The following is a 27,493-nucleotide window of genomic DNA, read 5'->3' on the forward strand; positions in this document are numbered from 1 at the left end:
TGAGGCCCCATAGTAAGCGACCACGTCTCAGATCCGTATACCATCACTTGCAACACACACTGGTCAAATACTTGACTTGAGACACTGCGGTATTTCGGACGTGTGAATATCGCGAAGCTTCCCGAACGCTGCCTTTCGGCTGAAACGAATGATATACTATGTCGCCCTGTTATGCCTTCGTCCTGTGACGTATACCGTTTTCATCAGGTATGCGAGCGCCACGGCCGAAGACTCCTCTGCCAGTTGGTGGGCGACAGTCTGCTGGAACCGTTCTGGCCGACCGGGTCTGGTTGCGCGCGCGGGTTCCTATCGGCGTTGGACGCCGCGTGGGCGGTGCGTGCTTGGGGACAGAACCCGCTACCGCATCCCTTGGAGGTCATCGCCGAGCGGGAGTCCATATACCGGCTGCTGGGTGAGTTGGATATACTAAAGCCTGGTCCGTGAGCACGTAGAATCCCGTCCAATGACCCCAAGCTACCCATCCCTATCGCTCGCGCGTGATTATGTTGCTGTCGCGCTCGTACACTCACTGCGGGCGCCCGTCGCACAGTCGCGACAGCAACATAATTACGCGCGAGCGATAGGGATGGGTAGCTTGGGGTCATTGGACGGGATTCTACGTGCTCACGGACCAGGCTTTAGTATATCCAACTCACCCAGCAGCCGGTATATGGACTCCCGCTCGGCGATGACCTCCAAGGGATGCGGTNACCGCCGAAAGGTTATATGCAGTATTTTTTTAACAGATAGAGTGATTCAAGAGGAAGGTTTATATGTAAACTTAGCACCCGTACGAAGTTGGGGCGGGTCGCTAGTTTCGCTAGTTAATAAATAATGTACTACACGGGAGATGGCCAATAATCTAGTGAAGGTCGCGGGAATTTCCTGGATGTGGGCAGCGCAGGACCGATCGTTGTAGAAATCCTTGGAGTCCTTTGTACAGCTGTAGATGTCATTTGACTAAAACGAAATAAAGTAATTCAAACATAACAATCTATTAAACGTCTTTTTATCCTGTCCACAAAACCACAAATGACTTGGAGTTAGTAGTAACACTCATATTTTAGCGCTTAGCGCTCGCAAAGCCGCGCTTTGTTGTGTGAGCTAAAAGACCAGTGCTAAATAAAGTATTGTTTTACTAACACATAACCGAGGTATTGCGTTAACTTATTTACTTTCATAATTTGTTTGTTTTTCTAGACTCCGTGTTTTTCCTTCATATAATGTTTTAAGCTGAGTGAACAATTTTATTGCGAAGGCGCTGGATGCAGGCCACTACCAACTGGTCAATATGAAAATTAACATTGGACGTCCTATGGCAGAAATAATGATGATGAGGAAACGCAGCGTTTGTTAGTCTTTTAATCCGTCAGTTAATCTGAGACAATTAGAGGTTGAACTGACATAGATTCTTCAAATCAAATCAAATAATTCATTTTTAAAATAGGTGACTGAATTCAGGTGGTACAAATAGTGAGGGAAGTCGAACCTTAATTTCGAACTCCTCCTATGTTCTTCTGATTAATTTCGATGCGGGTTTAACTTTCCCCCGGGACAAACTTGACCTTCACTGGTTGGGTTTTTGTGACGGTCAAGCTGTAGATCCTGGCTACACAGGAGTTGCAGTGGTGGGAACGAGAGGTTGGAATAGTCCCGTAAATAGTGAGTGAGCTTCATGTTTGGCCTATAGCGTACATTATTTGTCTCATATAAAGATACATACAAATCAATAATTACATTACACATGATAGTTTGTTGTCAAAGGTCCCGTTTATTGTTAAAGAAATAAAAAAAATCGTTGTGGATAAAAAAAATACCAGTTCTACTTATAGATGATCAACGCTGAACTGTCCCACCAAACTCAATGACAGGGGGGCGCTACCGTCGGTCAACTATATTGTTTCCAATATGGCAAAAATAGGAACCAGCGATCCGGTATACACGGTGGCGCCCCACTGTCAGTGTCATGGATATGACAGTTCAGTATTTTGGAACTATACCCGAACGATATATTGAAATCTTCAGCCTCATACACCAATATACAGGGTGTTAGGTAAATGGGTATATGAGCCGACACTAGCCCATGTTAACATGGTCATATAAATGGTATGGTGAAGTCAAAAATTTGATATCATCATTTTATTTTTTTTAATTTTCATACAAAATTAATTTTATAAAATCCGATTTGTATGAAATGGGCTAGTGTCGGCTCATATACCCATTTACCTAACACCCTGTACTTATATATTATCCGTATCTCTTCATTTTGTACGTCAACTGAGTGCGTCTTTTATCATGGTTAACATGCCAAAAAACTGTATAATGTTATCCCAATATGCAATATAGGGGGCGTTCCGCATAATTTGCGTTACGTCACAGTGAAATTTAAAAGTAAATCGTCTTCGTACATGTTTGCCATTTCTTACAAAGGCACTCGGAACTATTCCCACCTTTCGTTCCCACCGCTGCAACTCCTGTGTAGCCAGGATCTACATCTTGACCGCCAATAAAAACCCAACCAGTGAAGGTCACGTTTGTCCCGAGAGAAGGTTAAACTTTCATTGGACCCGCAACGAACGAAATAAGCTACTGTTGTATTATTTTACCCCTATTAAAGAATAATTTGTCTTTTTTTTCTTCTTCCTTCTTCAACGTATTATCTACTTTATTTCCAGCTATCGAAACTTATACCAAAATTGGACAAAAATACTAGTACCAAAAATAACACAACCCTGTCTTTACAGAAACTTAACTTAACAGAAAAGTCTTTCGTACCGACTCAAGTATACGGTCATTTTACTGTTCTTCTTTACTATGGTTCCATAGGCAACGCGGTGTGTTCCGTTCCACGCAATTTGTCCCTTCCACAAACGGTTGGTTTTAAATGCGAATGAAAACCTTTGTTGGGAGGACATTATTATTTATTGCAGGGTGGATTTTTGACGAATTTTTCATGCCCTTAATGGAAATGGACCGGGAGATGGGACGCCTACACAAATTGCGTCTTGGTATTTCTTCTCACCTTTTAAATGTTTGATTGAAATGTCCATTTTATAGAGGGTGTTAGGTAAATGGGTATATGAACCGACACTAGCCCATGTTAACATGGGCATATAAATGGTATGGTGAAGTCAGAATATTGATATTATTATATTCGTTTCAATTATTTTAATTTTCATACAAATCGGATTTAGTAAAATTTATTTTGTAAGATCTCTTATTTGTAGATTGTGTTAGATCTAGACTATTGACGCAAACTGGTGAAAATAATGTTCTATTGATTTTTAGCGAGAAAATTCCATGGCTACCCTAAAATTTTCGTCTTGTGCCTGAAAGTCTCAGCAATGCGTGTTTTTTGTTATCACTACATAATATAAAACAACATGCAGGCCGCTACCAACCGTGCGATGTGGAAGTCATTGGGGGAGGCCTATGTTCAGCAGTGGACGTCCTGTGGCTGAAATGATGATGTCTAATCACTCTTTATGAATATAAAACAATGTCGCTTTCTTGTCTGTCTGTCCCTATGTATCTATGCTTAGATCTTTAAAACCACGCAACGGATTTTGATGCAGTTTTTTAATAGAGTGATTCAAGAGGAAGGTTTTTAAGTATAATACATTGTATGTACCTACCTGTGCAAAGCAGAGGCGGGTCGCTAGTAAATAAATAAAAGATTTCACAATAAATTGTAACTCACTTGTAACATGCATCAACTAGAGGTATAAATAAACGGTCAATCATCATGACTCAGTCTAAATATACCCGTGGTCACATCACACTTATATGTATGTAATGTCCCCAACAGGACCCAAACCCTTAACCGCAAGTAGCCAAGTCAACGCATCTTTAATGTAACATCCTCAACATACAAACTCATTAAATTTCCCCAATCACGTATTTCAAGTATAAACCTCATTTGCCTGCACATTCGTTAATACCAACGATAAACAATTACCCGCATGGGATAATGGCGTAGTGTTGTGCCAATAATCGATATTAATTCAGGTGACATGCCGGAGCCGGTTCGATTTAATAGAGTCTGCACCGATGCAGGCTCGTAAATAGGGAGATTGCCTTACAAAGATGCTAGGGATGGGACACGTGTTTCGTTTATCGATAATCGTTTTGGATATTGAGTTACCTATAGTTATACTTCGTCGCTGCATCCTCGAGATTTTCATATTTACCAGGTAGTCCACTTCTCATTGTACTAGGCATCGGATGCAGCGACTCGTATAATTACGGTCAAACTTCACTTAAGGTAAGTTTGTTTAACCATAAATAAGAGCCATTACACATATCAGAAGTGTTGATACGAAGTTGCAGTAGTTTTCAATTCACGGATTCGGTTTTTTTTTACCAAAAGTCTATTTAAGCGTATTTCTTTATCTTTTATCCAGTCCAGTACTACTAGTATTTAACCTCTTGGCTTGTTTCTCACCTGATGGTAAGTGATGATAAGTAAGCCTAATATTATAAAGCAGAGAAGTGTTTGATTGTTATTGTTGGCTAATCTCAGGAAGATCTGGCCATCATTTATCGAGGAAGGCTATGACCAAGAGATGTAGAGCATAAATGAAAAATGTTGCGTAAACGGAAAAATATTTTAATTATTTTCACGCGTAGGTGTGCACAAAGCCGTGGGCACATCTAGTCAAGTATAAACGTGGCTTAGATCGGGGGACTGCACGGTAATCGTGTCAATATTTTGTGACTAGAATAGGTACATCAAAAGTCAACGTGGACTTTTTAATAATTCATTATTTAGGTACACTCGACACTTTAATGGCGTAATATCAAAGTATCGATAATTTCTGTCCCGTCCCTACCCACCATCGAATCGGGACAAGGTAATGCAGTAAACGAAGGAAAATATATCTTCATGTAAGACGGAGATCAACCTCGCTGTTGCCACATGAGATTTTATTCAGATTTTAATATGGACTGGATACCTTTAAGGATATTATGTTGATACAGCGGCCGTCCGCGACTTCGTACGCGTGGATCCCGTTTCACTCCCTTAGGAGTGGAGTTTCGTAAAATTCTTTCTTAGCGGATGCCTACGTCATTACATCTAGCTGCATGCCAAATTTCAGCCCGATCCGTCCAGTGGTTTGGGCTGTGCGTTGACAAATCTCTATGTCAGTCAGTCAGTCAGTCACCTTTGAGTTATATGTATGTGTATGTGATTTTGAGAAGGTTATGCAAGTTGATGACCTATGCAATTACAACACTGAGCGTTTTGAGTCCTTATCAAAAAAACAGTCTTGTAACTGTATTAATGGCCTTCAGCCCACTATAATACCAAAGTCTATTCAAACTGAGCCGGCGCAGGACATATTATTAATTGAATCCCAAACTAATGAAACTGCCTTGTCTAAAAAAATTAGTGATACCGGTAATGGAGGGAAAACCTTTATTTATTCTGATCAGCTTGGTCAGGGGTTAGGTTCTATGCTCAGGGAGCACCTGAATACACAGGTCTTGAATTATTGCTATCCAGGCAGGTTTCTGACAGAGATAATTTACGAAATTGGTAAAAACCAAGAATTAGATGAGAACTCCAATGTAATTATAATGTATGGTAATAGTTACTCTGTAGATAAAAAGAGTATAATTCAAAATATTGACCAACTATTAAATTTGCAAAATAGGTTAAAATTTAATATAATTTTGTGTACTTTACCCTATGTAAATTCAGGGTATAATCTAAATAAGATAAACAAGAACATATTTGATTTAAATATACTTATGTATAACTTGACTTATCGTCATAGCGACGCACTTTTACTTTTTGACGTAAATAAATTTATTTCTAGCTTTAAGTTGACTGTAGATACAATGTATCTCTCTAAAAAATTGAAGAATAAATTAGCCTCATTGTTTGCATACAATATTAAATGTAATTATATTCATAAAAATTAGCACGTCACTACCTTGTTTAATATACCACGCAATCTTGTATACCCATTCTTATAAGATACACCATACAAGAATGCATGGTAAATTCAGTGAACTGCTCCTGAATCGAATGTACCTACTACTACTATTTCTATTTATTTATATTAACCGGCAGACAGTGGTGACTGAGTTTGTTGCGGCGCTTCTTCTCAGCACTTGCCAAATGTTGGTCTCGAAGCGCTGGTAGGGTAAAAAGATTATGAGACATGTAGAGGCTCCTTAAGAGCAAAATGACGATTTGTAAGAACTATTTATTAGTCCAAACAAATAAAGAAATTTTGACTTTGACTTTGACTTTGATATCCATGTAAAAGTTTATGCAAATGCCTTGAATTGGGGCTTTGAGTTTTGTTAGTTGAGTAGGCAGGATGGCAGCTGGGAAACTAGAAGGTGATTCTCGCTGAATGGACGGACGACCTGAACAAGGTGGTAGGAAATCATGAGGTTGAAGGATCAAGGAGACTTCTCTGTTTTCTTCTTTATTTCTTTTATGGTGTGGATTTAAATATTTGGTGAATTTCTGCCCCTTAGTCGGATGACCTAACCGAAATTCTAGGTAATTGAGTAAAAAAAAACAAAAATATGTCTCACGCCCGTATTCACAAACATTACTTTGAGGTCAATCACAGAGCTCTATTCAACGCTGTGCGTTCAATTTCGATTGCTTTATTATTTGAATTTGTTCCACTACTTCTTCAGAGCACCAGCCAATATGTTGAAATCGCATCAATTCGAGAATCTTTTGAACCTATCATTCTTTCCTCATTTCACATACTTGATTATATGATTTAGTTTAACAAACGCAAATTCTAATAAAATATCACAAAAGTCGCCTCTACTTCATTTGTCATAAACTAATAACATTATCCCCATATTGGGCGAGCTATTCTATCAAACTCCCTAAAAACTTAAATCTCCCATTTCCTACTGTCAGTCCCATTGACAGAGCCACTTTGTCCCGTTCTTCTCCAGACAAATTATTTTAATAGACGCAGCCTAAGTTTGTTTTGAGCCTCATAAAAAGCTTAGTTTTAAAAATTTAATAACTTTTCGGGATATAGAATTACGTGTACCTACCTACTTACCCGCATTACACAAAAATGTGTAAAAGCTAATTTATTTTGACAGGCTTACTAAAGTCTCTACAGCCCAGAGCAGAGCTCAGTTAAACGAATTTCTATGAGTTCAAGATATATGTATTATTTGAAAAATAGCTCTTACTTATAGACTGGTATTTAAGATGCCATAATTCTAGTTTAGTATGAGGGTTTTGGAGTGGAGGCCGCGTATCGGAAAACGCAACGTGTGAGGTCCACCCACAAGGTGGACCGACGACATCATAAAGGTAGCAGGAAGGCGCTGGACGCAGACCGCTACCAACCACATGGAAAGCATTGGGGTAGGCCTATGTTGACTTCCTATGGCTGAGATGATGATAATGATGATGAGATTTCCCGGCTGGCGAAGGATATGACCTTACTTACCAATGGCGCCAACTTGTGATATCAATTTAAGGATACCGTCATTGCCGTCTGTACAATAAAGAATTTCTATCAATATAAACATATGACATTACAGATCACTCTATTCAGTGCAGTAGTCTATGCGTTTTCCGCTCGTCATAACACGCAAAGACAATGAAATCCTAAAGAAAGGAAAACAATCAAAGTTTCTGCCGAAAATGGCCGATTTTTCGGCACAATTTGACGTTTTCAAAGGCGGAGGTGACTTGATTGTTTTGCAACTTTGGCTCAGTGAACTTTTCAGCTGACTGTACTTTTGGAATTATTTTTGCAGTGATATACTTTGTCGGCAGAGAAAGGACTTATAGGAACACTTGCATTGCCCATAGAGTCGTAAGAGTCGACTAAGGGACAAATATATTTTTTTAGGTAAGATAGCCATTTCCTCTGTGGTTAAGGATTCCAGGTGAAGTTTGTCTTATCATTACTTTCCATCAGGTGAGATGCAGGCCAAAAGCTTGCTAGTTGTGGTTAAAATAGCAAACATCAGGTCTTCCTTACCCGTTTAGCCAGCGTGTAAGAAGTGTAGTCCAAATCATCAATTTGCCTCTGGTAAATTAGAGTCTTGCTCTTGAAGTAAAAAAAGAGTTAATGACCTGATGATGACGATTAAATGATGCAAGCTAACAGCGAATATTATTGAAGTTTTTTTATGCATAACAAGGCAGGTATTTGACCGCAATCGCACCTGGTGTTAAGTGAGATGCAGTTTAGGATGGTACATATCTGCTAATAATGGTACATAAGTGCTATATCTATGTATTATATCGTTGAAAATGGAGAAGAGCTCTACATTCCTTGTAAAGAAAAATGTAGGGCGTAAGAAATTGCATGCTTACAAAGCTTCTTGCATAATCGTATGTCTGGGAACATCGCATACAAAGAGGTTTTATTCAAAGGAAGCCATTTTTCTTACTAGGTATGTATTGAGAAATTAAGATTTTATTTTGTTGCATGCGTTTGTATGTTCTTACAGAAATTAACGTCTTTTGTGAGTCTTGAGTTTAACTATCGTCTCTTTGCAAGGCTATGGTAATTACAGTTTGCTATAATGCAAATAGTACAGCAAACTAAATAGTTCAAAAGCTGGAAATATAAAAAGTATAATCTACAAAGCAATTAGAACAACATCTAACACTAAAATTAAGTTCTATTAACCGCAGTACTAATTTTAGACTCAAAATTTATTCAATCTCATAGTTTGTATTGTTCAAATTATTAGTGGATGCATATACAGGGTGTTAGGTAAATGGATATAATGAGCTGACAATAGCCCATGTTAACATGGGCTTATAAATGGTATGGTGAAGTCAGAAAATTGATATCTTCATTTTAATTATTTTCATTTTCACACAAATCGGATTTTATAAAATTTATTTTGTATGAAAATTAAAAAAAAAACTAAAATGATAATATCAATTTTCTGACTTCACCATACCATTTATATGCCCATGTTAACATGGGCTAGTGTCGGCTCATATACCCATTTACCTAACACCCTGTATAGGATAGATTTGAACCTGAATCGAAATCCGCCACTCAAAGAACATCGTCTTTTAGCTGATTTAAATTATGTATTTCCAAAGCGGTGTAGAACTAAGAATTTCCCATGAATAATATTTCCTTTCAATATCTAATGAGTTCAATTTCATACAAAGATTTACTCGAGGAGACAATAAGAATGGCATTACATTCGTTCCTCTTGGAGCTGTCTGTTACGCGCTACCTGAGAAAGTTGTTTAAGAGCTAGACTTCTTATTTTATTGGAGACTATATTTTTCCCGTTTTCGCAAAATTTCTCAATGATGCTCTGCTCCTTCTTGGGTTTCATGCCTTTCTCGATAAATGGGCTAACCAACACAAATAGAATTTTTCAAATCGGAGACTAATATAATGGCATGTAGATGATAAAAAAAACTCATCTGTTCTGCCTATTCTAATCCATAACAACAGTAGGCTACGTAACTTAAATTAAGAAGGACTCAGAGCTGGTTTCTAAATTGAGAGCTTGAGATTGCTCATTCTCTACATTATGAAACCTAATTATTCTTCATAATTCAAAACAATTTCAGAAACGATATACTTATTTCAGTTAGAGCTGGACCGGTCTTTGTGGAATTTTTTGTGGGAGGCCTAGAAGTCCAGCTGTGGACATCATTTGGCTGAAACCAACGGTAATACTTCATCATCATCATTTCAGTCACGGGACGTCCACTGCTAAACATAAGCCTCCCCCAATGACTTCCACATCGCCCGGTTGGTAGCGGCCTGCATCCAGCGCCTTCCTGCTACCTTTATGAGGTCGTCGGTCCACAAATCGGGATCTCCTATGTTCTTCTGATTAATTTCGTTGCGGGTCCAATGACAGTTAACTTTCCCCCGGGACAAACTTGACCTTCATTGGTTGGGTTTTTGTGGCGGTCAAGCTGTAGATCCTGGCTACACAGGAGTTGCAGCGGTGGGAACGAGAGGTGGGAATAGTCCCGTAAATCGGAAGTCAGTCCCCTAGACATTCAGTTTCTTAGTAGTTCCTTCTCAACAAAGACACACAATCGATTTTCACAATTCAATTTAACCTATTCCAACTCGGATGAATGCTTTCAGGCTATTTCCTTCGCACAAAGAATAATGTGAGAACTCGATTGTTTTTATTTGTAAACGATTTAATATACTTAATGTAATGGAAGTGATTGGTTTAGAAGTTAAAGTAGGCAACCATCACTATACTTATTGCATTATAGCACCTTTTACAAGTAAATAAGATACTGCAGTGTTTAGGTTGATGTGCCTGTATCTTACTGATGATAATGTGTCTATACAACTTAACTATAGACTATAGACTCGTCTCAAGAAATTAAATTGCATCATGGTACACGACATATTTGGAACTAGTGCCCTAGAACATAGTGTTACAAAAAACCGGCAATGCAACATAGCCGTATATTTTTACCATTTAACGAGTATTTATTGTTCAAAATACGCTGTTTGATTTTCTTGATGTTGTTTTATATCGTGTAAAGACAGACTATTGTCAACTGTGCAACTACAAATACTGAAGTTCTTTGGTCACGTCTCTAGAAATGAGAACTCAATGGAGAGACTGGTAGTTCAGGGCCAGATGGATCACCAACCCGCTGGATAGACGCCATCACAAAGGCCACTGAGTCTACCATGGTTCAGTGTACTCGCGACGCCTCTAACCATGACATCGCCAGGAGAAATGGAAATGGAAGCACATCGCCAGGAGAGCTACCCTCGGAAATAACATCACCCCACCATGTACCTCGTCAGCGCAACCACGACCACTCTGACAATAGTGCCCGACTAAGAAGAGAAGTTTTGTGTCACTGAATAAAATTTTTATTTCATTTCAAACATCATTTTAATGTTTTCTCGTGAATATTAGCCTCAGCAACACAGTATTTGTACATCACTGTAAAAACAAGCCGCGGTACAAAACTATCTTTGGTTTGTGTATTCAACCTGCTCCCATCGCATACATAAACTCATCTCTTTATGTTCCTATCATGTTCATGAGCGGAGCTGATTTAAAAATAACTGTTGAATTTTTTTAAGCTATTGGGCATTCTTTACACCGATTAAATTATACTTAAAGTATGTCATCTTTATCGATATTTAAGGAGTAATGTGACCTACCAAGGGTCTATTCGACTAAAAAGGAATTAAGGTTCAGTAATGGAACGCTACGTACCGGAAAAGCCAACGTGTTACGTTTCTTGTTCCATTATTATGTGCCACTGTCATGTCTATGTAATTGCCTGTATTTATGTGATGTCCATTGTAATAAATGTATCTTTCTTTCTTTCTTTCTTTACGTCCGCCCAAAATTTGGACCTTATAAAGTTTGTATAATAAATAGGAAAGCGCTGGATGCTGGCCACGGCCAAGCGGCCAATCTAGATATCATTGAATGAGCCCTATCCTGAGTTCATCAATGACCGTGCTGATCACTGGACGTCCTACAACTCAAAGATGATCATGAATGATGTGCTTGTCACATCAAACCCCAAGCGGTCGCATAAGATTGCGAATATTTGATATTTCTTGTGCTTTAATTCGCGGGGCTTGAAGAGCTACTCCGCTACCTCTTATGACCACACCTTCACCCGTTTAACTCATTTCTTTGTTTTCCAATTTGTTGTAAAGAGCCGAGTTAGCGGGCAAAGTTTTAAGTAAACATTTAGTGGAATTGCACCGCAAAACAAACTGGGAGCCACTGTTGCTAGTTCCAACTGCTGGAATAAATTCAGGTGTCTTTTACCCCTTTTTGTAAATGTGGAGACGGTAATAGCTTTCTTTTCTTATTGATTTGTAAAATAAGTAAAAACGTCTTTTTGTTTCTGACTGAATGTGAGTAGCACTTCTAAACAAATGACAGAGTTGTATGTTGTCTTTCACTTCAAATTCAAATTCAAATATTTATTCGCACAATTTTGGGTAAACATAATGGTCTTAAAACTAGTATAAGTAGAGCGCCAAAATTTGCTGTATAATTAGTCAGCGTACAAATACATATTTAAATAATTTCTACAAGAATAAATTACAAATATTATTCAGTTAGAAATTCGCGTCTCTACATTATAGGATTATTCATAGCTTGCAGTGAAGAAGTTTAACTTGTTCTTAGTTGATGCATCTTGGATTTTCGAGTTTTGTTCACAAAGCGTATCGACATGTAACTTTTCATCCTTCTTCTTTGTTCCTTCTGTCCTTACGTTGGTCTACACCACTAAATTTTTATCACCGAAAAAAAAAATTCTGGGTAATGAGTTATTGATACTGATCCCATTTGTGTAAAAAAAGAAGTTAAATAAAGTGACTCAAAATTTCCTCCTAAAATTGGTAATTTATGGACACACGCGTCGCTAGCACTATATAAGTACGATAATGTAACACTTATTAGAATTCAAAATTGTCTAAGTTAGCTAAGTATGTAATAATGACACTGGAAGCGTGGTCGAGGCGTGAGCGAGACAGACAGATCGATGCAACGTGCAAGCGCGTACGACTACTCTAGCGAGCAGCGGAGTGACAAAGCTGTGACGCGTAAAATACGGACTAACGAAAATTTAATAAAAAAATTAACTTCATGAAAACCATTTCTTTTTCTTTTGCTTTCAATATTCCACACGTTTCTACATAACCTGTTAAATTTTTTTCGGTGATAAAAATTTAGTGGTGTATAATAAGGCTGTATCTTATGAACTAGAATAGACTGTATAATTAATTCGTTCGTTCGTTCGTTTCAAGGGAAAGACGTCCACTGCTGGACAAAGGCCTCCCCCAAGGACTTCCACAAAGACCGGTCCTGCACCGCTCGCATCCAGGCGCTTCCCGCGACCTTCACCAGACCGTCGTTCCCACCTCCCACTAGGTTTAATTAATTAAAAAAGCTAATTTATTAATTTTATGACAGTAAAAAGGGGTTTATTATCACTAAAGAAAAAGTACAATCTTGTACAATGATATGAAACCTTTCGAGTCATGCATCCGAAGTGCTCTTGGCCAGTTTTTAGTTATTTTATGTACTTAAAAGTACACAAAAGGTACTATGCTACCATTTCTAAATATTCTATTTCCCTACTGATTCCATAGTGAGATGAACAATAGCAATCGGATCGTGCTCGTCTCGTGCGCTTTGCGTGAGACCGCGGGATATTCATTCGGTGTAATGTTCAGGAGCTGCGAATAGAGGACATGTGTGTTATTATTTTAACTTAAAAGACTATACTTACTGTGCCAAAAACGGGACTATTCCCACCTCTCGTTCCCACCACTGCATCTCCTGTGTAGCCACGATCTACAACTTAACCGCCATAAAAACCCAACCAATGTAGGTCAAGTTTGTCCCGGGGGAAAGTTAAACTGTCATTGGACCCGCAACGAAATTAATCGGAAGAACATAGGAGCAGTTCGAAGTTAAAGTTACTGTGCCAAAAGTCGTGGATTTGATTCCCGCACATTGCAATCACCAGCATCAGACTATACAAGTACTTACATGTTTGATGCAAAATAGCCTGTATTATAACGATAACACTGTTTTTAGATTGATGTTCTGTCGTCCGTAAAAATTGATTTATTTTCATTAATCTTTTGCACTTTACACATCTCAATATTTTTTTAGCATTAACTCTACCACTGCACCATTAATTTTATGGATGGACATGGATCCCGTTTTACCCCCTTAGGGTAAGAATTTTCCAAAATCCCGTCATAGTGAGCACCTACGTTCTAAAATGAAATTTTGAGACTCCTAGCACTTGTAGTTTCTGAGATTTCGTGATGAGTGAGTGAGTCAGTCAATCAGTGACCTTTCGCTTTTATTTATGAATTAATTTAGACACTATTTACTAAATAGTAGGTACGCAGCTTGCAAACATATAATATGTAGTAAAATAAAAATAAAATTGATCACACCAACTTTACAGTTACTTTTCCTTCATTTCCAAAACCTCTAACTTTCAGTGTAATGTGAAAATGCTATAAATACTAAGGTAAATTATTGAACTGAAATTAAATGAAATAGTTTATTCAGTGCATAGGCCCTTTCCAGGGTACTTATGCACGTCCCAAATATAGCTTGCCCTACCACCACTTCGGGACTACATATGGGCTGGTGCTGGGAAGAAGTGGCGGAAGAAACTCAGTCACCTTTGTCTGTTACCTTTTCTAAAATAAAGAAATATTAGAAAAGGAATAATTCAACTTATTATTTTGTATCTTCAACGTTCAATATCACAAGGACATATTTTCCGTGTTATCTGCCCATTCCTAGTCCATGTGCTGATGTATCGCGCTCTGAATTATTCAGCTGTGAACACCGATACCGGCGCGAACCGGTTCGAACCGGTTTACTCCGCCCTACTGAACGATTTTTTGAATACTCTATTGTCTATTGTTCAATCGTTCTATCGGAAACCGGTTATTCAAGAGATGCGTATTTCAGCGATTTAGGTTTACGCGTTTTGTGAATACAACCTTCGTGACGCTACACTAGATTTTCTGCATCATCATCAAGGTGGACTGACGACCTGACAAAGGTAGCAGGAAGGCGCTGGATGCAGGCCGCTACCAACCGTGCGATGTGGAAGTCATTGGGGGAGGCCTTGGTTCAGCAGTGGACGTCCACTGCTGAACATAGGCCTCTCCCAATGATTTCCATTTGCCACACAACTCAGGGTTCGTATCCACGGCAATCAGCAAACGGGACTGTCGTGTGAACACACACATGAACGGATCGTTTTTTGCGGGACACTACAAACGGGATGTTCGTGTGAATATTAATATTAAAGCACGTACTTATACTACTAAACGGAATCCTGCAAGAAACAGTTCCTGCAAAAAACGGGATGTCTCCATAGGACCAAGCCCTTACATCAAAAATAAAGTTAAACATAAATTCCTTACGGGGCCTACTGCCACTTTATCAATTACTTTTAGAACGTGCCTTAATTAAAATATTTGTTCAGCACTACATAATGTAACTACATAATAAACTATTTTAGTCACGTAGTGTCATAGTTTAACATAAATTATAATTTCTGCGTATTAAAATCTAAAACGTTTATTATTATTATCTACTACGCCTTATACAGAGATAAACTGATGAATTCTGTCATATTATTATATCACACGCTATCACAGTATATCTGAAACTATTTGAAAAGACCTGTTTTACTAACTTTTCTTAGTACGATCGCTATTCGTTCGTTTCAGGCAAATGACGTCCACTGCTGGACAAAGGCCTCCCCCAAGGTTTTCCACAATGAACGGTCCTGCGCTGCCCGCAATTCCAGGCTCTTCTCGCGACCTTTACCAGATCGTCGGTCCACCTAGTAGTAGGCCTGCCCACGCTACGTCTTCCAGCCCGTGGTCGCCACTCGAGAACTTTTCTGCGATCTCTATTAAATCAATAAAATAATAAGTAGAGTAATAGAGCTTCTTTTCAGCACATTAGGATCCTGAAGCAGTGGTAGGGTTAACATTTAAAAATTATAGGACGTGTAGGAGTGGTCTTCAAAAGTCATCCTTTTGGAAATTAATGAATTTTACGAATTTGTTATTTCATAAATAACCAAATTGACCATTTTAACCCACAACTTAAATTTTTCATGAATAGATGATATTTCTAAGCTACATTTTTTTCACCCACGATGACCCACATTCGAATCCTTAAACAGCGCCATCTATCGAAAAACAATGACAACAAATGCTACCCTTGCGTAGAGGTTCCATGGGTTTCATGGACTGAAAGCAAACAAATTCGTTTTATTTCTACCACACAAGTGCTAGACTCGTGTAGCTTATTATTATGATAATTTGTTTTAGCACTATTCTATTGTAACAAGCTATTTAGCAACGCAAATGGGACGTTAACAGGTCGTTAAATTTCTGTATTGTGTCTATTTTAAATTCGAATATAGGTACGACACAGAATACATTTTAGTTTTTCTAAGGATCTTCTATGTCTGTAAAGAATCTTTATGTAAGAACAGAAAAATAATATAATTTGCGTCAAATGGGCACAAATTTTAACGAACAGGTGATCTGGCTCTACCTATATTTTTAAAGTAATTTCGTCTATATTACAACTACATAAGAGACTAGTTTAACTTGCTTTGCTATCGTCTGATGATCCAGATAAACATCCATCATCAGGTCATTAATTCACCACTGCAGACCTCCTCAAACCCAGAGGAACTGGCTATCTTACCTCTAACCACCGAAACACAACAATGCTGTTAACATTGTTGTTATGGCGACAGACTTAGGCCCAGTTTTTTGATTCATTAATAGTTAAAATAATTAATTGTTAAATTTTGCTACTAATGGTTAAATATTAACAAAATGTAAACTTATAGTTAAAAACTGTACTAGAAGTCAAGCTAACCATACGAGTATTTTAACCACTTGTCATTTGACAGGTCCAGTTTTTTGATTCGTAGTTAAAATAACCAATTGTTTTTAATGACAAGTGGCCTTGACTTTTAAACTGGGTTGCACCATCTTACTTTAACTTTGACAAACGTCAAAAATCTGTCAAATTCCATACAAAAACACCGGTTATCGTTATAGTAACGGTCAAAGTTAGGTCGTGCAACTCAGCCATAGTTTTTAATTATTAGTTTACATTTTGTTAATATTTAACCATTTATTAAGAAAAATTTACAATTGTTTATTAAGAAAAACTGGTCCTTAGTAAGATCACAAGATGGTAATCAAATTAACTGGATTTTTAAGTCCATTGAACTTCTTTTGATCAATAGATAAAGTAAAGTTGATTCAACTGAAAATTAAAACCAGTTATTTTTCCTTAAAAGTTAATTCCACAAACCTCAAATTGCGATTTTGGTTTTTAGCGATTTAACATGGAGAGACAATTAAATAAACATTATCATAACCGGTGTAGCAACTACGGTTAGGGCAAAACAAGAATGTGAACTTCAAGGTTTTACTACTTCAAAGGTTTTTCTAACAAAAATAGGAACCTTGTGTCTCACCTGGGATTGAACTGCAGACTTCCGAGTTCGCGAAACCATCTGTGTCCACAAGATCACTGAAGATTCTACTATGCCTCTATAATACTATCGCCCGTACTCACAAACGATGCTTGATTAAGTCAAGCAGCAAATCGAACGCACAGCGTTGAATAGAGCTCTGTGATTGGTTCGTCTGTCACCCTGTGCGTCCACGCGCACTGTGAGACCTCATAGTAATGTTTGTGAATACGGGCGTATATGACTATAGCTACGTCAAAATAAAGGTCAGATTGCAATTTCATAATATTGTGCACATTAATTGTGCACAATATTATGAAAAATATGTATTATTTAATACGCAGTTTGACTATGTAACATAATTATATCGTCACAGTTACAATAATAACATTTTATTAAAATAAAATTACTACGCAACAGTTTTCATAAGCTGAGTTGCACTGTCTTACTTTGACCTTAACAAACGTCAAAAAACTGTCAAACTTCATACAAAATACACCGGTTAACGTTATAGTTACCGTTAAAGTTAGGTGGTGCAACTCAGCCTTACTTTTTAGTCATAAATATAATCCCACTAAAAACATTCTGTAAAAAACTAGCCAAGTCTCGATGGAGCTGCTTGTTTATCTCTAAAAAGTAATGAAATCTAGACAAAGTCGTGCCAAGTCTATGGTTCCTTACTGCGATTTCTTTATTATTATAGTTAACTAGCGGCCGCCCGCGACTTCGTACGCGTGAATCCCGTTTTTCCCGCGGGAATTTCGGGAATTCCTTTCTTAGTGCACCTCTAAGGTACCTAAGCTACGTCCCTTCCAAATTTCAAGTGCCTACGTTTAGCCGTTTAGGCTGTGCGTTGATCTGTCAGTCAGTCAGTCAGTTTCTCCTTTTATATATTTAGATGTTGTGTGACTTGGCCGTTGAAGGGTACAAAACCAGGTGCTCCATGATACCATTGCACCAATCTGTCGCCAGAACCGCTACCCATTGACGATGGAAAATTGCCACTTGNAAGGACTGAACAGGGGGTGAAGTGAAGTATGTGAGCGACAAGGAAGCGGTGCGTGGCGGACGCGCCGCGCTTCAGGCCGCTTGCTATAATAAACCATGCGCGGGACGCGCCGCGCTTCAAGCCGATTGCCACTCTAAACTATCGGTGTGCACTCACACAAATGCAATTCTCAGCTTAAGTTGAGAGGACTGTAGCACGGTAATACTATCATACAGTATTGTAACTTCATATAAACGGACGAAACGCGAGCTTTCCTTCGAAATTCAAATCTCGGTATGCGCTCGACATGCAAAAGTCGGGGGTGTCGCGAATGTGCCGCAGTAATAAACTGACGATGTGTTGTTTTGTAAACAGTAAGTAAGTGTCTTTTTATAAAAATAATTACAAGTACCTATTTATACAGGGTGTTAGGTAAATGGGCTTATAAGCCGACACCTAGCCCATGTTAACATTGTATGTAAATGGTATGGTGTAGTTAGTGATATCATATTTTTTTAAATTTTCATACAAAATAAAATTTATATAATCAGATTTGTATGAAAATTAAAATTATTAAAATGCTGATATAAATTTTCTGCCTTCACCATACCATTTATACATTTATTTATACACGTTAACATGGGCTAGTGTCTGCTTATAAACCCATTTACCTAACACCCTGTATAATAAATGAAGCATTTTGAACGCCTCAGTCGAGGCGCATACATTTTACGGTTATTTGTTACTAAATCTTAACACAAATAATTTTTTTTAGTTAAATCTACTAATGACAAGACAACATGCATTTTTATCTTATTTTATTCACAAAGTATTTTGTTTGTCAAAATAAAATAAAAAATTACAATCACAAAATACACACACCGGCAGATTTAGCGGAACGCAAAAAAAAGTATGAAAATAAGGAAAATTACTACTGATCTATGAAATATTTATTATACAAAATAAAGAGATAATTAAAATAAAATAAAATAACATATATTTTTTAAATATTTAGTCGTTTTTATTTAATAAAAAATCATCGAAACGAAATTTCAATTTTTCAGTTTTGAACAAAAATTAGAAATTGTGGCCAGATTAAAAATTAGGGTAGCTTATCACTATCCAAATGAATGAATTAATGATGGGTATTTCCCCCTCTTGCTCTGATGATGGTTTCCATTCATCTGAGCATGCTGCAGTTAATGATATGAAGGGTATTTTGGGGCAATGTCTGCCATTCCTCTAGTAACGCGTTTCTCAACACCACCGGTGGTATTCTGAGTTTAACACATCTTTTAAGAAAGTCCAAGACATGCTCTATAGGATTCTTGTCTAGGGATCTTGCCAGCCACTGCATCATGGGTATATCCAAATGGTTTAGATGTGCCTGTACTGAGCGAGCACTGTGAAAACGAACATTATCGTGAATTAAACTAAAGGAGTCCACAATAAATGGAGTAAATGGCACATCATGTTCTTCTAAAATGTTCCTAGTGTACCATTCAGAAGTCGTATTTCCTCCATCACCCACCACTAACTCCGTGCGAGCTCCCAAAAAAATCCTTCCCCACACCAGAATTAAGCTACCTCCATAAACCACGATATTTTCAAAATTAAGACTAAATGTTACGTTCTCTTTGTGTCTCCATATTCGCTATCTTCCATCGATCTGGTTTAAGAGAACTCTGCACTCATAAGTGAAGAGATCATGCCTCCAGTCGTTCAAGACCCAATCACGATATTCACGTGAAAAGTTCAATATGTTTTTTCGGTGCTGTGTCACAAGTTGGAGCTTTCTCGGGTATGCACGACCCTATACCAACTTCAGTAAATCTCCTGTGAACTGTGGGCTCAGTCACTCTTACTCCTCGAGTGTCTTTAAGGTTATTTCTGGCTTGAACAGCAGGTAACCGCGACTTTCTGAAAACTCGAAGTTGTAAAAAACGGTCATCCCGTCGCGAAGTACGCCTTTTTCTGACTTGAACCCTCCTCCTAACGACAGAAATGATCAATCTGTACCGTTGGTTACTGCCATGGGTGGTCGATACTGATCAACGACGTCTTACGGCAGCCGATTTGTATGCATGGCCGTTACTTCTCATTTCATCTGCCTTAATGATTTCTGACGGTGCTAAGCTGGGCATAATAAACCCTTATAAGTAACTGAATGCTTACACAACAAAATTCTCAGAAAAAAACATCTTTCACGTAAAAGAAATCCAAATTAGCAAAAGCTTCATTCAATTCAAAACACTCAACGAAACTGTTGATGGGTTAATTTAAACAAAATAATTAAAAAAATATAATGTTGGCAATTATTTTTTTCATATTTAGAATTAAATTAAAAAATAATGTCATAATTAGGCATTTTTTTCCTAAAATAATGATGATATTGATGCTTTTTTTCCGTTCCTCTAAATCTGCCGGTGTGTGTACATTCACCAGACTAGATAGAAATTCTAAGTAGGCAGATGCAGTGATAATAGGGTCTGCAGGTGGGCAGCCCTATCGCATGTTGTCATACGGTGACGTACCGCGCGGCTGTTGACATTTATTTAAAAAATAAGGCCGAGTTGGAATACTGTATAGATAGTATTACCGTGACTGTAGGTATCTAGGCGTGCTATGCGTGTAATTAAAATCCTATACCTATTTAGGCAACTGAGACAACAAAGGTTCTTAACACATTTTTAATATTAATTTGTATTTTTTTATATTCAGGTTAATTTTCTCAAGTTAACAATTTCTGTGGAAACACAATATAGCGCCGGCCCCACGTTGGGCGCCACTTTTAAGCGGTATTACAGACTAGTTTCATTTATTCAGGACTTTCGGCTATATTTAACTTCACAGATATTAAAAACTCTATTATAATCTAAATATACTCTAGTATTAAGGTTATCGATTAATGTCGAGTCAGAATAAACAAATCTCTTGCTGCCGTAACTAAACAACTGTAAGCTGGTTGAGATTTGCATTGAACTAAAGTGCTACGTATGCTCGCAATGCTCCAGCCGATTCAAATGACCTGCATTTAAACGCACAGCAGATTTCTAGTTACCATTTGAGCTACATCACTTCTACACTCACGTTACCTATGGCGTTACTACAAAATCGCGTTGAGGAAAATTGAATTTCGAACGGAAGCAGCTTACGCTTTACTCTCTTCCAACGATCGTTTTTTTCGCAACGATGCTCACGCGTCTCGATATCACACAATATTCATTTCGATACACGTGACGGTATTAAAATTGAAATATACTCTGATGTACCGAAGACATCAAAAGTAGGTACCACTGGTACACAAAGATAGGTACTCACTATAGCTCTTATGTAGTTGTCATAAAAGCTATTATCCATGATAAATGTTTAGTAATGCGCTGTCAACTGTACAAATGAAGTTAATTCTTCTTCATTCATCTGTAACCATTCTGGCTTCAAACTTTGAAATATAGCACCTTACTTAATCAGACCGATTGGCTTGAATACAAAGAAAGAAAGAAAAATTATCTATTTGACAGATAAAAAAGTACAAAAACAATGAAGAGAAAAGAGGAATAATTAACTTTTTTAAAAAATAAAACCGACTTCAAATGCGTGAACACAAAAAAAACTAAAAATTAAAAATATTGCGTATAAAAAAGTTCATCCCCAATTTTCCACCCTTAGGGGTGAAATATTTTCTTCCAATTCGCATGAAACCACCCTTTTGATAATACCTATTCAACAAAATTATCGTTCAAATTGATTTATAATCGGCGGAGATATTGCGTATAAAAAAGNCACAAAAAAAACTAAAAATTAAAAATATTGCGTATAAAAAAGTTCATCCCCAATTTTCCACCCTTAGGGGTGAAATATTTTCTTCCAATTCGCATGAAACCACCCTTTTGATAATACCTATTCAACAAAATTATCGTTCAAATTGATTTATAATCGGCGGAGATATTGCGTATAAAAAAGTTCATCCCCAATTTTCCACCCTTGTGGTTGTTTTTTCTATTATTAAATTTAAATGGGACCACCCTTGAGGTATTACCTATACGCCGAAAAAAGATTTGTTCAAATCGGTTCATAATTGGCGGAGTTATCGCGTAACAAACATAGAAAAAAAAAACGTACGGGTCGAATTGAGAACCTCCTCCTTTTTTTAAGTCGGTTGAAAAAAATGTTGCCGAAGTGCGTTTTTTTGTAATAACTAATCGAGGACTTCTAATCAACTCGTAATTGAGTAGATTCTCTCAAAACCATATTGCGTTTACTTAGAAAGGGTCTTATGGTTAAGTAAGATCAAGCTTTGTTCACTGTTACAAAGGAAATTTGGTCTCCGTCAATTAAAAGAGACCACAACTAATTATAAAGGAACCGCTCTTGCAAGAGAATTATACCTAATCACTTTTAATTACTTGTTTTATAGACAAAACCTTGTTATGTTATATTTTATTGAGTCAAAAGGTAAATTACCTTATTTATCGAGTTAAGTCAACAGCATTTAAATGTATTATTATAAGTACCGTTCATATTTCACAGTCACAAAGTGAGATATTCACAGCAAAAATATTCATAAAATCATTCATCAACTCATTGATATTCATTACATAAAGCAATCTAGGTCAATCAAATTGGAAATGCCGTTGCCAAATGTAGCCGTAATGTAGGTAATTCAACAACGCATGGAACTATTATTAAGAGAATTTATTTCTATAGCAAATTCGGACATATTACATCTTATGAGAATATTACATCTTATGAGTATAGTAACTTGCCACTATTTTTGCTTACATTTTCTACAGCGACTGTTGATCACGTTTACTAAAGTTTCTTCATATAGAAGTTTGTGATTCATCGACCATTACTTGACTGTCAATCAAGCCATACATAAGTTAACACCGGCGATGATATTATTCCGTTCGTAGGTAACCCAGCTGTCTCCTCGCTCCTGATATTTCATATTCATGACTGAAAGCGTACAAACGGATTGAATGTAAATCTTATTCAGCTCGGTTTAAGGTATAAGTATCGCACTCTTTTCCCTCTAAATGGTGGAAATAATGTCGAATGAGAAAAGCGCGTGGCCTCATGTTCTATGGATGAGCTAAAAAATGTGTTTTTGGCAGGCTGCTGATATGTGTTCTATTTTGAAGGAAATACATAAAAAGATGTACCTATTTGGAGAAAAATGTTACGAAACTTATTTACGTAACGTTAGGTCAGTTCAAGATAATTTGAACCGTATTAATTACTGGGTACTTACATTGGTAGCCAAATATATTTGTGTAGTTCAGTGATTGGAGCGGTTTTCTGATTAACAAAAGGTTAAGGTAAATTCTTAGTAAGTAATTTCAATTAAAAAATCCTTACCTCTTAAAAGTTCTTACCTCCATATATCTTACTACTCCAGTTATAAAGCAAGTGTGGGCGTACTATCTCATACCTAATGCTGGCAGTTTCAATCGATATCAACGCCACCTGCAGGGAAAAACCGATATAAATAGTGAAAAGTTTTCGATAAAGTGATTGCATTTTTCAGTAGCTGTTAGGCGAGATGAGATAGCAGAGAGTTATTGTAGAAATATTCTTTGGTAGGTAGTAACTAGTTTGTAAAATATCCGCATTTTTTAGTTATTTCCCGCCACTTTGTGGAATAGATTTCTATAAAAAAAACTTCACCAATTAGGCAAGCCTACATGATAGATATTCTGATCTTCATCATCATCATCGTCATCTCAGCCATAGGACGTCCACTGCTGAACATAGGCCTCCCCCAATGATTTCCACAAAGGCCGGTTGGTCGGAGGTTGTCGGTCCACCTTGTGGGTGGACGTCCTACGCTGCGCTTCTGATCATACGAATTGCCTATATGATATTCTAGTCTTAATTTTTATAAACACATTTTATAAGTACTTAGCAGTCTTTGTCAAATAAGTAGCACTCGTACTCAATCCGCAGAGTTACCAGAGCAGAGAGGAAACATGTTAGGAGACTGAAACTTTATGCGGATTCATTTCCTAAAACTAATTTTAGTAATCCAATGAGTATTTGAAATGTTTTAGCTTGATTGTTTAGTGAATTAAGTTTTGGAAATAACTGACAATGACATGGAAAGTAGGTACGATTAATCTGCTCGTATGGCTAGAAAGAAGTATAGCATAAACGTTTGTGGATTTGTTTGTAGCAAGGAACTATTTATTGTTTGATATTCAATACATAATTGAATCGATTTTGAAAATTCTTACAAAATAACTTAATTGAAATCCACGCGGTCGAAGCCAAGGGCAAAAGCTAGTGAAAGACAAAACAAGACATTGTCTTTGAAAATATAGAGATATTAATTATAACAAAACCTGTTCCTGCCCTAAAGTCTCACGCAATCACAATATCCAATTCCCTCGAGTGTAAGTTACAAAATGCTATTTTTGGCTTTAGTGCCGTACCCTTACCTAAATATTATAAATACGATAACATTTTGCACAAAGGGTGTCGTTTAATATAATTAATTACTGTAATAGGAGGCGTACACCGTGAAGGTGAGAGTAGTTTGGACATATCGGCGGACCTTAACGAGCTGGGACGCAGCAAGACCCTGGTGGTGTGTAGCGGCGTCAAATCCATCCTTGACATTGGGAGGACTTTGGAATATTTGGTAAGTATTATCCTTAAGTTTACTAATTTGTAATTAACTCTATTTAAATCCTAGAAGTAAGTTACAACTAGTTTTGCACCACAGTTACTAACTAGTCCAACGTGCAACGGTCGACGGGAATCGAACTAGTGTTGCTTAAATCTCGAATCAGCAGTCCTGTTATGCTATTGTCGCCTCATTTTTAAAATTCCCAGAACTGTTGAACAATACAATTCTTTCTTTCTTTAAAAACTCAATAAAGGATGATAATACGGCACAACTGTCCGGGTAATCTTCAGGGGTGTGTACTTAAATTAGTTCTAACTCCACTAAAAGAAAATATAAAAATTTCACGGCAAAACAACACATAGCTCTCTAAGTACAACACATAGGGTACACTAACTCTAATATTTACAATTTCCTGAATATGTAAACATTTTTAGGAGACCCAAGGCGTGTGTGTATGCACTTTTGGGAACAACACGGAATTCCCCGCATTCTACACGGTGCGTTCCGGATTCCGCGCCCCATACAATGTGGAGAACGCGCGGCGAGCGGCAAAAGTTCTAGGTGCTGCTAAATCGCTGCGATTGCAGTCAGGCATCATCATAGCAGTGCCAGTGCCAGAGGAGTATGCCATGGACGGTAAGCAGTTTTAACCCATTTTAAATTAAATTTAGAGTTTACTAGTAGGTACTTATCATCGCTTACCATCTGGTGAGATGCAGACCAAGAGCTTTTCTCGTTGTAAATAAAAAGTTAAGATACTTAAAAATGCTTGTTATGGAGGCGGGGCCTATATTGAAAACTCCATAGAGATGTTTAGACTAAGGTTTTCAGCCCATTATAACGAATGCCCGCTGCTTAAAATACATTTTTAGTTGGAATATGGCAACTTACCTCTACTTTCACGATGCTGTGTATTAGTAATGTCTTTTACAAAGGCTTTTGTGATACCGACTTCAATTTGTTGTATTTCGTTTTTTTTTTTTTTAGAATCAATAATAGATAAGGCAATTAACACCGCGCTAGAAGATGCGAAGAAAAAGGGTATCCAAGGCAAAGAAGTAACACCATTCATACTTTCTGCTGTTGCCAACGCTACCGGCGGTGATTCTCTCAAATCCAGTATCCTTTTTTAAATAATAAATGTGACACAACTAAGTACAACAAAATAACAATAATTATTTACTAACCTTCCTGCAAGTAACAGTAGATTTACTTCAAATACAGATGTCAAATCAGCAGCTTAAACGTTTCCCCTACCTCCCTTAACCTTAACACTCCATTACGCAGTTCCAGCCCTATCTAACACCTTCGATTAATGGCTCTATAAAAATGCTTAATTAGAAGCCGGACTGCTCGTAGCTGCGTAATTTGACTGTAAATTAAACGAGCAGAAACGGCAACGATCCCAGAATGATGGTAGTGAACATAATTGCCACAATTTCTTTCCTTAACGACTCGCAGACATCGCGCTCGTAAAGAACAACGCGAAAGTCGGCGCCGACATCGCTGTTGAATTTAAAAAGCTGGGGAATGCCGACAATTTGACTGCTTCGAATATTGGATTCCCGGGGATGAGTTCGCCGAATGCGGCGAGACGGCTCCATACCTCGTGCGCGACGAGCAACAAAATCGATAGCGGTTACGACTTGCCGCGGATCGCGAATCCGGATGGCGACGTGCTCGTGATTGGCGGCGCTAACGTGGACAGGACGTATAGAGTCGCCGAAGACAAAGTTCAGGTCAGTAAAAATAAGTAAACTCGAGTTATAAAACTTTGATAGTCGCTGTTATGAACGAACAAATGTCGGAATAAATTTTGTAGTAGATTTTTTTAAACTTACCTGGAATTTGACTCGGTCGAACGATTACGTACCAGAAAAAGAATCTTTCAGGTTGCCATATTAAGCACAGTTATTGCAACTTTGCATAATATTGAATATTTTTCATGCGAGACTATTTCGTGATTCCTCTTTATTCTTTTGTTAGCTTACTCATATTATTTTAGTAGTTAACACTTTTTTAATTTACCTACTACTACGGATGTAAATAAATAAAAATCGTTAAATTTTAACAAACTCTTTATTTAATGCATTTATTATGATAATATTAGCTCTCAGTCGCCTAGTGCGTACCTTCGGAAAGTTGTAACAACTTTATCTTAGTAAAAACACGTAATGATGAACACATAAACCAATATTGATGGTAGAGAACTCAAATATTCGTACAATCCAACAAAGGAGCTTCATAGCTCCACATTGGAATGCGTCGTATCCACCATTTCATGACGAAGTTTAGCTAAAATTGTGCCAAAACTTTATTAGAAACCGTTCATCATGTAATTGCAGAATACGAATATCCCGAATACAAAACTGTGCTCTTCGTAAGATACAATTTATAGATAAGAAACATTAATCTCTACAGTTACAGGGTCCCCATAACAACGCAGTCACCTATAATAAACAAGTTGTATACGATGGTCGAAGGAGTAGGCAGCACATCAGAGACGAGTTTAGTACTTCATATCGATTAGTTTACAATAAACATAACATCAGTTATACGATTTTATAAGCCAAGGCACATGTTATTTTACCGTTTTTTTGGAAGAAATGCAGGATTTAGATTGGATCCTAGCTACAAATTATTCAACTTTCCGAATATAGGTACAAATTTTAATAAGATTGGTACATTCATGTGACAACAATATTAAAAAACTATTTTTCTGCATAAATTCCCAAAATATTATACCTACTCTAAGCGAACATAATTCATACTCGTTATTACAAACAATATATCTATAAATTTACGTCGTAATAAGTACAAATATGTATGTAGGTATTCAATCGTAAGTTTATACAGCGAGTACTAGTTG

At 37.4% G+C, this 27,493-nt stretch overlaps 1 protein-coding gene across 1 annotated transcript; it reads left to right on the top strand.

The window, feature by feature from the left end:
• The first annotated feature begins 171 nt into the window (after nt 1–171).
• On the top strand, nt 172–26,660 carry LOC114354158 (pseudouridine-5'-phosphate glycosidase-like). The gene is made up of 5 exons (XM_028306416.1): nt 172–412; nt 24,503–24,636; nt 25,059–25,260; nt 25,612–25,743; nt 26,086–26,660. Exons 1-5 carry the CDS (start codon nt 172–174, stop codon nt 26,379–26,381), a joined length of 1,005 nt encoding a protein of 334 aa, XP_028162217.1. The 3' UTR covers nt 26,382–26,660.
• The last annotated feature ends 833 nt before the right edge of the window (nt 26,661–27,493 follow it).

This window comes from Ostrinia furnacalis, unplaced genomic scaffold, assembly GCF_004193835.3.
Source record: "Ostrinia furnacalis isolate ACB-3 unplaced genomic scaffold, ASM419383v2 OfSCF1928, whole genome shotgun sequence".
NCBI classification, from domain to species: Eukaryota; Metazoa; Arthropoda; class Insecta; order Lepidoptera; family Crambidae; genus Ostrinia; species Ostrinia furnacalis.